Source organism: Cynoglossus semilaevis, chromosome 7 (assembly GCF_000523025.1).
Source record: "Cynoglossus semilaevis isolate Cse_v1.0 chromosome 7, Cse_v1.0, whole genome shotgun sequence".
In the NCBI taxonomy this organism is placed as follows: Eukaryota; Metazoa; Chordata; class Actinopteri; order Pleuronectiformes; family Cynoglossidae; genus Cynoglossus; species Cynoglossus semilaevis.
In genome coordinates, this window is record NC_024313.1 from 4,403,543 (window position 1) to 4,420,202 (window position 16,660).

Genomic DNA, 16,660 nt, shown 5'->3' on the forward strand with positions numbered 1-16,660 from the left:
CTATGAACATTGACTGATGTGACGTCAACAAAACAGCGACACAAAACAAGACGACTGGGAAGCAGAAGAAAAAAAAAAGTTAATTCGCGGTTTCGATATAAATACACAGAATATTGTTAAAGTGATGTGCTGTGAATTTATTTTTAAAAGTCGTTTCTCAACGAGTAAGAGAATATTTACGGAAGCTTTTGTAAACTATCAGTGTAACTGAATGTAAAAGGGGTTAATGTATTTACATTTCTGCTGTAATATTACTATATATTTACAGTTGGGACCTTTATGTATTGCTGCTGCTACACGACAATTTCACAGCTGGTGCTGAATAAAGTACACCTGTCTACCTACAGTATGTCTATCTATTATTTTGATTTTTTTTTTAGATGCATTAAGGCTACCCCCCACCCTCTAAATTAAGACAGATTTTTTAAAATCACATTTTCAATTAATTCCCCCATCATTAAATATGTCCAATAACTCATGTTAAACATTTCTGTGCATTAAACTACTGTAAAAATACAATGACTCACACATCAAGTAGAATATTTTAATTTTTATTAACCTGTTTAAAGTTCATGATCCTCTGGGTGATAAAGTTCGCTCATCAGGCGGTAGATATATGACGGAGCATGTCCTCCAATGTTGGAGATAAAGAGTGTGATGAGCTCAGGTGGGACATAGTCGAAAACAGGACAGTGGACGTTCACCTTAGACAGAATCTCTCCTTGAATATAAATGGTTAAACCACAGTTTGAGTCAGAAAACTGATCTGTGGGACGGGAATGAATATTAATATTTTAAGTGGTAAGGATTGTGTTAGTTACCTTCAGTGAAGGGAAGCACCTCATGTGGTGAGACAAACTTGTGGAACGTGTCCTCTTCATTTGGGAACTGAGGACAGAGAACAACTTAAGTCATCTTTTGTCCGTCAGTGCCGTTGATAAGGGTTGAACTGAACACCAATGTTGTCATACCTGAGGTGAGAGCTTGAACATCGGAGCACAGACAATCAGAGGTGTTGAATGGTGTTTGGCTGCCAGGGCCAGCGTGTGTGTCCCGTTGACAGCCCTGAGACCTCCGTTGGCCAGGACTGTCTGTGTACCAATGATGACCTGAAGGGATCAGAACCCACAAGGGTTAACCCACCCGCACAGTCGGCACAATATAAAAGGTGATCCATTTCAGTGGTTACCTTATTGACCCGAGACATGACAGCAAAGATGGCAGCGTCTGTGATCACAGTCGTCTCAATACCAGCTTTAGACAAACTGGTGGCCATTTCATGACCCTGGGGAGAGAAGATTATTTTCATAATCTTCGTAACATTATTTGTATTTGGTTAAACATAAAACAAGCTTCAAATGCAGCACTCCCGGTTCTAAACAGTTTAAATGTCCAGCTTGTTTTTGAGGCTACAATGAAGTAATTGTAGTCTTCAATATTGATGCCTGCCAAAGATGAAGCTTGGCTTTTAATTTGCCAACTTAACATGTGCAATGGTGATAATTTACATGTTTCAATGTAAATTTTACTGAAATTAAAAATATATTCCCCAACAACAATTGTTTAAAGATGCAACATGTATATATCTTAATGCATGCAAAACAAATTATTCCCATCACCTTAGTATTTGACTACAGTAACTATGGATAAGAACACAGTATGAAGTATGCTCTACTGTGAAAACAAAACAACTGGTAAAAATACAGATTTAGAACAAAGAAAAATTATTAAATAATATTTTCATAGAAAAAGAAATACTTCTATACTACAGCATTACAATGCTGCACATTAAAAAGTAACGTAATCTCCATACCTGGCAGAAGGGGGCACACTCAGCCACAATGACATGAAACTTGCGTTTGCGTGCAGCATCTTTAAGGAAGGCCTCCACCGTGCGGGAGCGGCCGACGGTCATGATGACTTCATTAGAGTGGATGTGCTCCAGTGCCTGCATCGCTATGTTGTCAGTGGTTCCCTCTGGGAATGTGGAAGAAAATTCATAAGTACATAGAATAAACAAACACTGCTTTAAATAGTGGAGATTTGGGTACATCTGTAGATTAATGAAAACATTTAAGCACTCACATGGACATGGACATTGCAAATGCATACATTACACTTATTGCAGTTTTTTTCACATTTCTAGTTGAGATAATGTGATATAATTATCTACCCAGTTCGGTCAACAGCTCATTAATGGCTTCAATGACATTGGCTTTAAGTGCAGCAAAATGCTGCCTGAAGTTGTCCTCGCTTGGTCCACCAGAGGTCAGCAGTTTATGAAGGGACTCCTGCTGGTCTGTCTCCTCACTTTTGCCCCGAGATCTGGAGATAAAACAGTCAATTCAACATACATTTGTCATTTAGACAATTAAGTCACCTGAATTTGGAAAACAAATGTATCACCCTGTCTTTAGCAAATGTTTCATCACCTGGCATATTCTTCTCTGATGATCTTCAGCACTCTTCTAATCATATTACCAACAGTGGTCTCTGATGGCTGGGCTGCTGACATTCTCCGCCCCTCTTTACGGATTATTTCCATCAGATCCCCTGAAGGGTACATAGTTATGAAGGTAAAGGAATAGTCATGGGGTCAACTTTTAAGGCCGAGATAGTTTTATGGTGTTCTTGCAGTGAACAATAATGGAGTCAGAGGAAACCCCCAAAAAAAGAGATGGAGTTCCAGTTATGTCATCATTGATTCAACAAGACGCTGAGAGACAACAAGGTTTAGTCGAGTTCACAACCTAGTTCTCCGGGAACCTGCAGTTTCGCCCAACTTAACTTACAGGTTACAGGGCAAGTCCACAGGTGTTATGCAGTGTGAATGACATAAGGAACGTATTTAGTAAAGATTTTTACAAGTCAATGTTGAACTAAACAAAAACCTTCTTGAGTTGATATGGATTTAAATACATTTTAAATATAAGGTACACGTTAAGACGTTGTTGTTTTACGATGCAGACAGTCAAACATTTAAAGAGCCCGTATGTATTCGTACACGGTGTCAAACCCTGGTGCTGTACCCGGTGTTAGCATCTACTACAACCAAAGGACGGCTGTTTCAGCCTGTCGTACCTGCGTTGGTCCAGCGGGCCTGCGCTGTGATTCTGCGGAGCAGCGCTGTCGTTTCCCGGGCCGTCTCAGCCGAACCTCGCAGCGGTCCAGTCCCACAGCCTCCGCGTTTCAGGTCGGAAAGAAACGCTTCGACTCTTTCCGTCAAATCGAGTTCCTTGTCAGAGCCCGGCATTGTAATGGTCCTAACTGTAGTAAGGATAGTAGACAGAAACAAACTATCAAAGTAATCCTGCCATGCAAGTGTTGTAAAGCGGAAGTACGTCAGATGTAATTCCGGGTGGAACTACAGCGTAATTCCGAGCCCTTACATACATGTTGCACCAACACTTGTTGGTGCGCTCCCATCCGATTGGGTGAGCCCTTACATACATGTTGCACCAACACGAATCGTAGTGGCACTTTTAATAGATTAAAATTCTGTTAAAATGACCTCTGTGAAGTTTTTTTTTTAGTTTAATACATCAATCATTGAATTTTAACATCCGTGACATTCGGTGTATTTGTTTTGGTCAAGGTATACGACGTACAATTTCTAACGTATTACATCGCTGTATTAACAATTCACAGGATTTTTCAAACCTAATCCATATGTTACAACGTTACAAATGTGGGCAAGGAACTTCCAAAAACTTTCTGAAACACCATGCTGAATGCTTATCATTGTTTAGGAAAGCATTTTTATTTATTTATTTTGTGTTTATATCGTTAGAGCAGAAACTGTTAACCCACTCATCTTTACTAAGAAAATTGTACATATTGTTAAACTGTTGTAATATTATTTTTATATAAATATTTATTTTTTTAAATACAATTTATGGTTATATTTTGTTGTTGAGTAAACGACAGGTTGTTTTCTCATTTTAATTCTCATCCCATTATGGCCGTCCCTCAGGTTTTTGATATTGTTATGTGTATCAATAACCCATTTCAATAACTACTTAAGACCTTTGGTTACTAGCATATACGTGGAATAAAATGTAAACAGCAGCATGAATAATGTAAATTTGTCCAATATTTTATTGAATAAAAGCCCAACATAAATTTACAAAATTTAACAGGTAACATAAAAATCACTGACTGCACATAGTGTGCCCATGTTCATTGTTAAAAATGTACCCATGACAGATGCTTCAATTATCCCGTGTCCAAAAACAACCAAAACAGTAGCAACTCCCCACATCCTCATGTAACCCAAGCCTCAGAAGTATTTAGGAAGCAGAAACACACTGAACAGATCTACTAGAAATTGGAAGTTATATGGGTGAAAATCTATACTAAACATGGTATTAAGTAAAGTGTACGCTGTCTGAAAACACACTTAACATTTGGAGTTAAAAGCTCTGTTCATCACTAGTTGGCCAGAAAAAAAAGCAGAAAATTATGTTTTTGGTTTTGTTTACTTTTGATTGGTGTAAAATTAACATTCAGAATTACTACAACAAAAGTACAATGTGCAAGAGCTTGAAGTGACCTAATTTATAACTTATAGAATTTTACACCCAGATTTTGCAACTCCCCCTCTAACCCTCCCCCCCCAAAAAAACTGTTTAGAAGCAACTAAAGAAGCATTTACAGTATGAAAAAAAAAAAACTACAGACTCAGTTCAATTCAGCTACCAAAGATGGAGGCAAATTAAGCCACATAAATAAAGGAGTTCAGTGGTTGCCAATTATCTCCTCTAAACCCCGTTTCTCCCCCCAAAACAGCCTTCACTTGATCAAAAAGGTCGAAGATCTAGGTTTGCATGGTGTGGCAAAGAATGTGTACATCAACAGAAGAGCGGGAAGACATTCACTCATGGCACATCCATTCAAACTGATCTCAAAAATTCAAAATTGTCACTGTTCAACGGATTAAAGGAACAAGTTCTTATTCAGTGAGCTGCAACATTTAAAACAGTGCAGACAGAAAGGTGAAGCATCACGGGGACAGACATCTCACACATGCAGTGTTACGTATGTCCCCCATGTCTCACAATGTGTTTCTCCCTACAGCGCTTTTCATGTTTCAAATCCCTAAATAAGCAGGTGAATCTTGTTGTTTTCTGTTTTCCAAAGGACAACCTCGGGACTCTCTCTTATAACCTTGAAATCTAGATTCTGAATCCCCTTGGCCCCACTTCCTGTTTGTTATCGCTAGTCCAAGGAGGGTTGGATGTTGGGATGTGTTAGCTGAGCAGTGAATAGCTCCTCCCCCTCAGAGGTAAGAAGCTGACAGCTGCTCTACTCGATCAGCTTCTTGGCCTTGAAGAAGCGCCGCAGGTAGAAGACCTGCCATGTAGCCAGACCGATGAGACAGCACATGGAGAATATGCTAAAGTACAGCACACGTGTGTTGGTGGACTCTGGAAAGTGGTGAAACAAAGAACACGTTACATTCACTATTCACCAAATATATAGATTAAAAGAAAATAGATTTTTTATATAACCTTTTATCCTTAGTTTTGCTTATATTTTATCTTTAACAGGAAATTCATGGACAATTTCTAGGTTTTCCAGTCGCAATTAGCCAGTCGTGACTCACCATTGGTGTCCCTCATCTCTTCCTCTCTCTTTTTCATGTAGGCAAAGTCGTTGACAATGGACTCTGACAGGTCCTCCAGTCGTCTCAGCTCAACCTCCAGAGGCTTCAACTTCTCCACCTTGGCAATCTAAAGGGAAGACAGAACGCTTCAGGGTAAGAAGAGTAATGACAGCGTTGTAACACACTGCGTCCAGCAGGTGTCAGGCCTAGCCATGGGAACCCATCGTGTTGAAGCCACCTGTGTTTGGCCACGTACACTATTGACTAAGATGATGAGAATGAGGACATCTGGAAACAGCTGCGCGCACGCGCACACACACACAGACAAAACAACCACACGCTAAAGAAAATGTGGCTAATAAAGGTTAGTGCCTAGACATGGATGAACTACTGAAAATCAACATATTCGAGTTGATGAAGGTGATGATGGTTCACATATCAAGGTTAGGTTTCTTTTCCATTGTGAAGTGCAGCAATTGATCTTTAAGTTATTATTAACATCAACAGGTTTGAACTATGTTCATTGCAAAAATGTCTACATTAACCCCAACAACCTGCTGTCAGTAGAGAAAATGAGCTCTGTGATTCATGGACAGACAGTAAAACAATGTTGTTCAAAGTAAAGAAAGCTGAAGGTGAAACTTTCTTCATTAGGGCAAAATAAACAAATCACACCGTGGCCAAACCTGCTACAAGTTACACACCCATCTGTATTGTTTACAAAGTTTGCACATCCCTGCCAAAATGTCAGTAAGTCAATGTTAGTAAGTAAACCACTGACAAACATAGTTATTATGACATATGTATTAAAGTGATGTGATACACAACCTTTTCACACAAGATGTGCCTCTGTAATGTATTTACCAATAATAAATACATCAAAATATTGTACTACTACTACTACTACTACTACAAATAAAGCTACTCCTGATGGAAGTATTTACGTTCAGCTGTTGTAAAAAGTTAAAAACTAAAAAAAAGTTGATTGATAAGTTGATGAAAAATTCAGAATTACAAACAAACAGTTAAACATACCTTAAAGTCAAAACAAAACAAAAGCAACAACAGAGAATGATTTTAATGACAGTTTTTCCATCACTGCATACAATAACTGATGCAGGAAACAAGTTGGTGTTAACTGTTCAAATCCACTGCATGTTAGGTCAATGTGCCCACCGCATGGATCACTCACATCCACCCACAGACAGAGAGACACATACGCACAGACACGCTCAGCAGAAGAGAGCGTCATGTTCAGTGTAGCATGTGTGGGAGAAAGGCCGATTCTCAGTTCACAGGCTTTAGCACTTATTGGGACGTGTTGCCTGACGCAGACAAGTTGTAGAAGAACAAAGTAATGATGCTTAACAATGTGTCCTTGCTTTGTGTCCTCACATCCAGAGGTAGATACTGAATAATTGGAAGTCAACACATTGGCTTTTTGTTAACGAGACACATTTGACCTTAATGCAAGTCAGTTACTAAAGAAAAATGTATCCATGTGTACCCAAAATAATTACTGCTCAATAATTAATAATGTCAATGCTAATTAATTAACATTTTGCATTTAAGAGCTGATAAAAGTTCAGTGTAAAATTAAACCTGATCATTGTTGGGATTCTGAATAACAAAATACAGTGGACCATCAGCTGCAAGAGCAGTGTCTAAAATGTATTATCACTTGATGAAGCTACAGATGGAATGTCATTTTCATTGTATTATAAGACACACAACAAGTCTCAAAAATCTACCTCCTCGTAGTTTTTGGCCTCCACGCCGTGTTTCATGTCCAGATTGACCAACTGGTCTGGGACTCTGCCAGAGCCTGTTGAGAAAAGATCAGACATTTTAAACACTGAACACAATATCTCCAATAAGGGAGAAGATTTCTTAATCAACCAATAACTATGAAAGCATTTCTCTATATTAACACAACCATTACCAACACATTTGTTTAGCAAAAAAAGACATTGAGACACTTTTCATAAATCAATATCTAGCAGAATGTATGTAAAAAATTAGTTTTGACCATGATAAAGACATTTTTTATGTGCCTAATAACAGCTTGCTGTCAGTCTGTCTGTTGTTTTGGATTAATGGGGCTGTTCGTGAACACACTTACCCAAAGGCGATTTTCCTTCAAAGCAAACCTCAAACATGTCGTAGTCCTCTGTGGTGAATGCAAATTTTCCTTTTGTTGCATCTTCCTTTGAGTAAAGAGTGTGACTGGAGGAATCTGTGATCTACCAAGGTAAATGTAAGCAATCAATTAGATTAACAGAATAAATAATAATCAATAAACAAAAAATAATAATTTAGCATAAACATTGGATTATATTCTTGTTAACTGTTTTTCTCTGTCAATGTGTCATCCCAACAAAGTAGCCATACAGGCCATCACAAAAGAGAGTTCACACCGAACTATTGACAGATCAAAAAAAGCCTCTAATTATGACACACTTTCACAATATATCTATCAGCACTAGCTGTTGCAATTATATGAACAATGGGCACAAATACACTGTACTTTAAAACCCAGAGGCTAATGACTCCACTTAAGTTAGCAACAAATTATACGTGTTTCATTTGATGACTGCTGCACATGGGGAAATACATAGCACTTAAAGATATCTTTGACATTCTACTGTGGCTAAATTTTACCAGTAGCCCATTGATGTAGAGCATTCAAGGATTTCCTGAACATCAAAATACAGAAGGACCCCAAAATAGACTGAAATCATCTGTAGTAGGCATTGTGTAGCAACTCACTGGCTGCTTATATTCAAAGACGTTTACAAATTTGCTGGATTGTCAAACTCAAGTAGTTTCTTCAACTTTCATGAGTCATTTGATGCCTAAATATGCTTACTAAACCTATGAATAATAATATTTACAATGTTTTGTTAAACCAATGTTATTCGGTTTCCTTACAAATAGAAACAACTATTATTAATCTAACTTTTACTAAATATTGGACATGAATATAGTTATATAGTGGATCACTGCATCGTTTTTAATACTTAATCATTACTGCAGTAAAACAGACATCCACAACAAGAAGTCGATTAATAATTATGTGGAAGTCTCCCCATCCCCAATATGGACTTTTATTTTTGTGTTATATGTTTAACTAAATGTCTACGTTGCAAAAAAGCATATTTGATCATTGAACCATTAAACGACAGGCAGTCTTTGACATGATAACTGCTAAAGCGCTACTGCCGTGAGCTCGAGTGTGCAGTTGAATTGACGATTAAGACTGACGTGTAACAGCAGCAGAGACACGGCCTAGCTTTACAGCAACATAAGTGAACCGTGTGAAAGAGACAAGCACGTTCCAAAAAACAACAGGTGTGACATCTATCAGAATATTATGATTTTGTACCCAAACAACTTTAAAATTTATGAAGTGTAAGTTGTCCGTGGCACTGACAACAGTTAGCAGATTAGCTGCTAAAACCAGGAAGCCCATTCTCTCCGTGGCCTACGTTAGCTGCCATATGCTAACAACAGATGTCGTAAAATACATCTATACATTCAATTCTAGTAGAGCCGTAAAGTATAAATATCACATATTACTGTTTTTAAATCAATCAGGCATTCACAAAATGAAGCCATTTCGGCTACGAAATTTACTGGACATCGATGTTGGTAGCGTTGTTAGCCGCAGTTTGTGTGCTCACCTTCAGATTCGTTTTCGTGTTCGCCTGTTCGCTTATTTCATACTCTCCCGTCACCAGGACGTCTTTATGGATTTCCTCTCGTAAACACTTTCTTGAGTTGACCGGTAAAAAGAAAGAAATGGAAAATACAGATTCAAAAAGAACCGGTAACAGCAGCAGCGCAAGCCGAGCCATGGCTAACTGTCAACCAACCGACCAACCAGACCGTGCCAGCCCACCAGCGTTTTCTAAGCTCCAACTCAGACAACCGGTCAAACATACAGCTATAGCGCCACATCTGGTCTGGAGAGTAAATTGCAGTTTCAACCGTGCATTAAACAGGACTTTTCGAGCATTAGGTGTCTCATGAACATTTAACGTAATACAGTATTAACACAGCTCATCATTTCCACACAATTGGATCCCAAAAACTGAATGGGATCCATCTGTATAATGCTCACTAAAATATGCTAACAATGTGCTAAAAGCATCATATCTATGCTAAACGTATCATATCTAAAAAAAAATCTCAAAAAAAAATTGCGGAGGAATTTAGGACAATTTAGGGGTGTTTGATTATGTAAAAAACATATTCACAATTATTTTTCCTACAGCAGCTTGAGGATTACCCAATTACTCATGTTAGAGCTGTCCAGTTTCCAGGGAAACATCCTTGTTACTGATCCCATGAGACCAGACGAGAACATGCTGCTGAGTGGGGAGTCTGGCACAAAGTGAACAGTAATTATTGGATGGAGAAATCCCTCAAGTATGGTAGCACACAACGTCAAATACCCTCCAAGAATAGTGTTTTACAAACTGTTCTGCAAGTGTTCAGCTAAAATTATAAATGAAGTTCCCAAAACTTTACCTGCGGATTTGGCTAATTATTTTATCTACAGTGGTGGAAATTTACACAGTTGCTTTCCATAGCAGTGTTCACTGGGGAGTAAATATTTCTCATAGCATGTAATCTATGAACTCTGCTTTAGTGATGCAACAATCAAATGACTAACCTTTATATCCTGTCTAGGCGCTGGCCCAGAATTTATTTTGTCATTATGAAAGTCCTACATTGCTGAGTTCCTTAAATGAGCAAGCATCCTGACGCAAGTGTCTACACACCCTTTAACTAACCTCTGTCTCGTTCTGTCACCCGCAAATAAGGTCACTGCATTGGATACAACACTGTATAGTCGAGTAATAATAATAAGGTCATGAAATTAGTATTACCTATTATCTTATTATTTATTGTATTTTGAAGAAAGACATTTTAAGAACATAGGAAGAGAAAGGTTTTATTAAAATCCCTGCATGTTCCCTTTAGCAAAGAGGTGAAAGATGAGATGACCAACCGTGCAACACACATTTTATTTTTTGTTAAAGCAACAGAGCAGGAGACACATAAGACAGCTTACATGGATGTTTGCCAAAATGAAAAAGGAGGAAACAGCATGAGAGTCAAAGGGATATCTCTGTAAGAACAGGTGTATATACAGGATGTTGGATTCAACCCTCTCTTGACAAAAAGGACTTCAGAGGAAGGGTTTCTGTGAAAATTCTAAAACCGACTGCTATTGTTGTCATGGCACTGAGGTGAACTCGGCTATTTCATCATCACTGTGCCCACAGTTGGACCCAAGGAGGGATCTCTGTCTGCCTCCCTCCCATCCTGCTCTCCTCATTTACTCGTCATTCTCTCTTTACCTCCCACTCCTCCTCTCGCTTCAGTTTCCTCCTCTCTTTTCTATCGGGTGTACGCTGCCTGGTTCCTCCCCTGGGTTGCAGCATCGACGCAGGTTGGCGTCATAGCGGTCTATTTTTACTGCTGTTGATGCTGATGTTAAAAGAGGCAATAGGCACCTGCTATTTCTGCTGCTAGCCTGTCTCCCTGGAGTCGACACAAAGGTATTAATAGACAGAGTTATTAAGCTCTGTATGCCTGCACTCGGGGAAGGGGGAGGAAGGAGAGGGGGGAAAAGATGGGGGAGTTTGAAAAGCAGGATTATCTAGTTCCAAGTAAAACAAAAAGTTACTAGAAATTCATCTGTTATGCAACCACATTGCACTGAGAAATCAAAGGATGTCACATCAAAATTTCAAGTTTGCGAGAACAATGTGGAAATACTTTTTATTACACAACACATGCTGACCATTTCCACATTTATACACACTTACACACAATAATTGAAAGCAAAATCTTGTTTCATTTGTAAATTGGTTAACCACATATAACAATATTTTTTAAGACATAAAGAAGTCAGATTTTTAAAAAGGAAATACCTATTATTCAAACCAGTTTAACTAATTAATGTGAAAGCAGCTACTTTATGGCTAACACATAAATCGTAAAGCATCACTTATTTATGTTAAATCTGAAGAAGGGCCTAATAAACCTTAAAAATACTTCACTGGTTACAAAAGAAAGCTATTTTAAGTACCTATTTTCAGGCCAGAGAATAAAAGTTAAATAACAACTAACAAACACATCCATCATTAAAGACTTAATGTGATGGTGGGTTGACATTAATGATTTATGGTTACAGCTGTAATCAGGTTTTAGGGAGAAAAATAAAATAAAGGTCATGTGAGCGTCACCGTCATGATCTGGGGCTGCTTTTTAACCACTGGTGTTGGTATCAGATTATGACATACTATGCTGTATACATGCTCCTTAATGCAGTAAATATATATAAAAAATTAAGTTCAATTTGAGTCCGGAGGAGCGGACAAACAGGAAGCTGTGGAACAAAGGCTGTTATCAAAGCCCTTGCATAAATGGGTGTGTCTGCACTGGAATTGTGCAGACGTCAGTACATGTACTTTTATTGTCTGGTCATAGTCTTCCATTCAGCGTGTCCCTCATGTTCAGCAAACGTTCACTTTGACACACACACACACAATTACACACACTTCCAGTGAAAGAGTATTTAGCAATGTGCTCCCCTGTGACACTGTATATGGTGCAATATTGACAAAAGGTACAATGAGCAACTGAGGTGAAAGAATGATAAACACGAGGGAGGAAAGTCACGTTTTCAGACAGTTTTCAGAAAGTTTCAACAACAAAATAACGAAATCAGCTCACCTGAAATATTGTCATGAGGTTGATGGTTTTGAATTACTGTCACATGATTAGAGAAAACAGAGCATCGCGAATTACTACTCTGATCACACATTTACTGGTAGAACTCCATCCATCCAAGCACTTTTATTCTTCCTGTCAAAACTTTGCAACACCATGGTCATGGTACACCTGAGACAAATAGTGCATCACAAACCTAACATAATAAAAAACATTCCCACCCATGGACAAAGTTGGCTAATGGTTCTCAAGCATTTTCAATAATGTACACCACAATTTTAAACATTTCTTAAAACAAATATACATTTAATATAGTACACAGTCATTTCAAGAGAAACTTTTATGGTACGGGTTTCATTAAAAGTAAACTATGGAAAAATTTACAACAAGATGTGTCACTGTACTGGCATCAACTTGTAGTAAAGTGCCCTACTTATATTTGAAGACGTGATGTTTATCAGGTGCATCTCATAAAAAGGGTATGCAACTGGCATGAGCATATTACGCAACATAATTTTAAGTGGAAGACGTGCCAGAGACCAGCCCTATTTCAGTATCACAACGTGTATTAACTCTGAATCTTGAAAGAAGTGATGCAGGAGAATAAACCACTTAAACCAAGTGTCTGCCGAGTCTGTGCTGCTATTAGCGAGAAACGCTAATGTAGATCACGTCCAGACTTTGCCTTTCATTACTTATTTCTGAGGATTCCCTGGTCCTTCACGTCTGTCGTAATAAATCACACGTACGTGCTTTGAGCGTCAGGGTTATTTTTGGAGAAGTAAAACCATTGGAGAACACGACAAAAAAGTAACACGTACACTGCGGTGGAGACGTAGCTCTCTGCTATTGCTGTAAAACCACTGTCTTGCAGAGACGTCACAATTGGATTTTGCACCATTCGCTAACATTTTTTGCTGCAGAGAAGTCTAAACCGGCAAAAAAAACCCAAAAAGAACAACAACCCAAAACTCTGAAACTGAAGAGAGGAGGGTGTTTTTGGCAAACGCTCAGCTTTCCTCGAAACGAGCTGCACGTCTTCTCTCCGCCGCAGCAGGAGTTGTGTCCGCCTCTATAACCATATTTGGGCAAGGAAGTGACACGTCATCGCGCCGGCTTTGCAGATTAAAAAATGGAAAGAACGCACTGACGTCAGAGTCCAGACGTATAGTTAACCTTGGCAACAGACGGAACAATAAATAGAGCCGCTGGAGGTGCAGGAAAATACTTGTATTCCCTATAGAAGCTATGTTTAGACCCCGTTTTGATGTGTTACATCCCACTACAGATGTATGTCATATAAATAAAACTATGTTGTGAATGTGTGTGCATTTTAGAGTCACAGATTCAATTAGTCAGACAGACATTGCTTTGAATTTAAATATCACTATATATTTTTTTATTTACATCTCTTTAACAAACAACATTCATTTACCCTCTGTGTAAAAAAATAAAGTGAAATTTCATAAATTAAAGCACTATCATGTTTTCACAGAAAACTTCATACTAGGATAGACCGTTCAGACCATGGTTAAGACAAAGTACGTCAGTTGTGTTGTTGTTTTTTTTTTCTTTTCAGTTTTACAAACTTTCACAAATACTCTCAAAACTCCATCAACCAGAAAAACAAACTGGATGAATAATAGCTATTGCTCTGAGCACACATCAATACTACAACAATGTTTTTCTATCTAGCACCATGAAATCATATATCAACTTAAGAAAAGTTACTATAGTTGGTATTAGTTAAAACATGCTTTTTAACTTGCTACATCGGTGTTATAGGCAAGTATAGATGAAGACAAATAAAATCATAAATAATTGAATTTTCAGTACAAGTCCATTCCATAGCCCTGTGATCTGCACATCAAGAAAATGCGCTTGGTTGGAAGTATCAATGTTTTTGGAAGAGTCTTTAAAGGGCCAGCAATGTTGGTGAGCTGAGGGAGTCAGATGACTGGTCGTTGCTGCTGCTTCCCCTACGATGGGCGATGCCACAAGTGGCGTGGGTTTCTGCCTCTGGGAAGGTAAAGGCAAAAGTAGAGGTGAAGGTGGTGCAGGAAGGGGTGCAGGTGACCACAGGGGTGCAGAGCGGCTCAAAGTCGTTGTTGCTGGTTGAGGCATGAAGAGGCTCCCAGTCTTGTGTTGTGTACAGAGAGTTGGACAGGTCAACCTCAGGCACTGACCTCGCCGTCTCCATCTCTGTCTTGACCAGCAGATCCAGAGACTCCTCTAGGACAGAGGCATCCAGGTCTGTCAGTTTGACTGTGCTGCCAGAGACGGTGGCTGTGGACAGGGCAGAGCTGCAGCTGGAGAAGATGGAGTTAGAAGTGGAGGTAAATGTTGCCTGGCTTGAGGTCGGGGCGATGGAGGTCTGTGACTGGGAAGACACCTCAGAGGTGAAGCAGTGGACAGGAGAGATGGAGGCTCCTGGGAAGCTGGAGTCCTGCTCTGAAGGGATTTTGCAGATTGGCTGGTGAGCAGCCAGAATAAACTCCAACCTCTCCTTCTCCTTCATAAGATTGGCAATGTCATTCTGCAGGCTGGACTTCTCATCCTCCAGCATATCTGTTTCCTGTAATTAGTAGAAAACATTAAAGGTTAATGTGGCTGTTGCTGGGCTGCTCTGTTCTGACATTATGAGTACATCTGGATGGAGGATAATAAATCAGTGGGACACTTACGGCTTGCAGAGTGTCAGTAAGCTCTCGTCTCCTGTTGCGGCATTTGGCTGCAGCCTGCTTGTTTCTCTCTCTGCGGATTCTTTTCCTCTCTTCCTCTTCAGGAGACATCTGCACATAAAACAAGAAAGAGTTACAACTCAAGCTCTCAAAATACACATTAAGAAGGCGAAGCACCACCAGATGTAATGCCTTAAATGCTAGATGGCCAAGGGAGTAATTACCTGTTCCACTCTGCCTCTCTTGATGGAGCTGTGGCCCTTGGATGCTGCGGACCTCATGCCTGGTCTGGAGTAGGTGGAGCTGGAGCTGTAAGGGGGTGCTCTGTGAGAAGGGGCCACTGAGGAGACCAGGGGCTGCACCATCCACTGCAGGTCTGGGCTTGTGGAGATGGCTGTGACCGTGGGGATGAAAGAGGCACTTGTCGCTGTCAGGTCTGTGAATTCCTGGAAAGGAATGAGGCAAAGAGGAACGTCAGTGCATGTGGGTACACAAATGCAGGATGGGGTTATGAATGAAGCAGTGAGGAGGTCTATAAAAGCCGGCTGGTTTAAAAATATCCCCGTGATGTCAGCTATGACGTTACGTTTTCTCTATGGAGTTTCCAGGTGAATGAATGAAAACTGCCTCACACTTAGGGGCGCGAGTCAACAGGGTTGTCATGCACAGATCCGTGTATGTGTCAGTATTTATCATGTTGACGCTTTGTCAGTCAGCTTTATGTTATTCTTCAATGCTATTCAAATGAATTCTAACTTTAAAACATTAAAGAAGTAGACATGCAATAGGAGGTTGACGTACCTGAGACTGAGGCGAGCCCATGCTGGAGTAAGATCCTGCCGGTGATGGGTAGTATCCCATGTTGTCCCCGGACGGAGACGCGGTGCTGCAGCGGGAGGAGGAATCACATTCCGCGTTAAAACCGGTGAACATCATCGTTGCAAAATAAGTGAGTTCCGGGTGGGATGTAACTTAAAATTGAGCTAAATCCCTTCAGGTAAGTAAGTGAAATCTATAAAAGCGCTGCTCCGCTGTTGTCCTTTCTATCAGTTGTCTGAAAGTTTGTCTGACAGCTTCAGGAACCCGCAGCGCTTATATAAGGCTGGTGCGGTGACGTAGACGTGGAGCCGGTACTTCACGCAGAACGTTGAAGGGGGAGAGAGTACTAAAAACTATACTTCGGAACACATTACTGTTACTTATTTACACGTAAATGTATACATTAGGCCAAATATAAACCATTTAATTTTTATTTAAATCGTTTCGATCGAATTAAGACGCTTACGATGTTTTTTAACCTCACCCAAAACAGTGGAATATTCCAGAAACGGTATCCCCAGTACGTCATATTCCAAATATGGGTGTATCCTGTAAAGGGGCGGCCGTTGCTGGGAAATCTACCCTCTGAAGATTGGCGGACAACGACGTGACGTTATGTAAGACAACAAACACACCGGGTGTTGTGAACACTGTAGAGTGGGTCAGTAGAAGTACAGCCTACACAATCCAAAGTGCAACAAAGATAACTTTGAACGCACAAAAACGCCTGTTGTGAACTAAAGGAGTGACAAAAAATGCAATGGAGCGCATGATGGAAAATAGTGTTCTTTTTGTTCCAGTTTTGAAC

General features: G+C 39.7%; 3 protein-coding genes across 3 annotated transcripts; all 3 read right to left on the minus strand.

Moving 5' to 3' along the window:
* Positions 1-527: 527 nt before the first annotated feature.
* eif2b2 (eukaryotic translation initiation factor 2B, subunit 2 beta) lies at positions 528-3,363 on the minus strand. The gene is made up of 8 exons (XM_008312897.2): positions 3,082-3,363; positions 2,433-2,553; positions 2,174-2,325; positions 1,814-1,977; positions 1,190-1,285; positions 972-1,109; positions 822-888; positions 528-721 (listed from the first exon to the last, which is right to left on the minus strand). Exons 1-8 carry the CDS (start codon positions 3,251-3,253, stop codon positions 564-566), a joined length of 1,068 nt encoding a protein of 355 aa, XP_008311119.1. The 5' UTR covers positions 3,254-3,363; the 3' UTR covers positions 528-563.
* A 712-nt stretch (positions 3,364-4,075) lies between these two features.
* On the minus strand, positions 4,076-9,509 carry tmed10 (transmembrane p24 trafficking protein 10). The gene is made up of 5 exons (XM_008312898.3): positions 9,289-9,509; positions 7,728-7,848; positions 7,357-7,430; positions 5,606-5,732; positions 4,076-5,426 (listed from the first exon to the last, which is right to left on the minus strand). The coding sequence occupies exons 1-5, from the start codon at positions 9,460-9,462 to the stop codon at positions 5,305-5,307; spliced, it is 618 nt and encodes a 205-aa protein (XP_008311120.1). The 5' UTR covers positions 9,463-9,509; the 3' UTR covers positions 4,076-5,304.
* Positions 9,510-13,722: 4,213 nt separating this feature from the next.
* fosab (v-fos FBJ murine osteosarcoma viral oncogene homolog Ab) lies at positions 13,723-16,115 on the minus strand. The gene is made up of 4 exons (XM_008312899.3): positions 15,835-16,115; positions 15,258-15,479; positions 15,037-15,144; positions 13,723-14,927 (listed from the first exon to the last, which is right to left on the minus strand). Exons 1-4 carry the CDS (start codon positions 15,967-15,969, stop codon positions 14,268-14,270), a joined length of 1,125 nt encoding a protein of 374 aa, XP_008311121.1. The 5' UTR covers positions 15,970-16,115; the 3' UTR covers positions 13,723-14,267.
* Between the last annotated feature and the right edge of the window lie 545 nt (positions 16,116-16,660).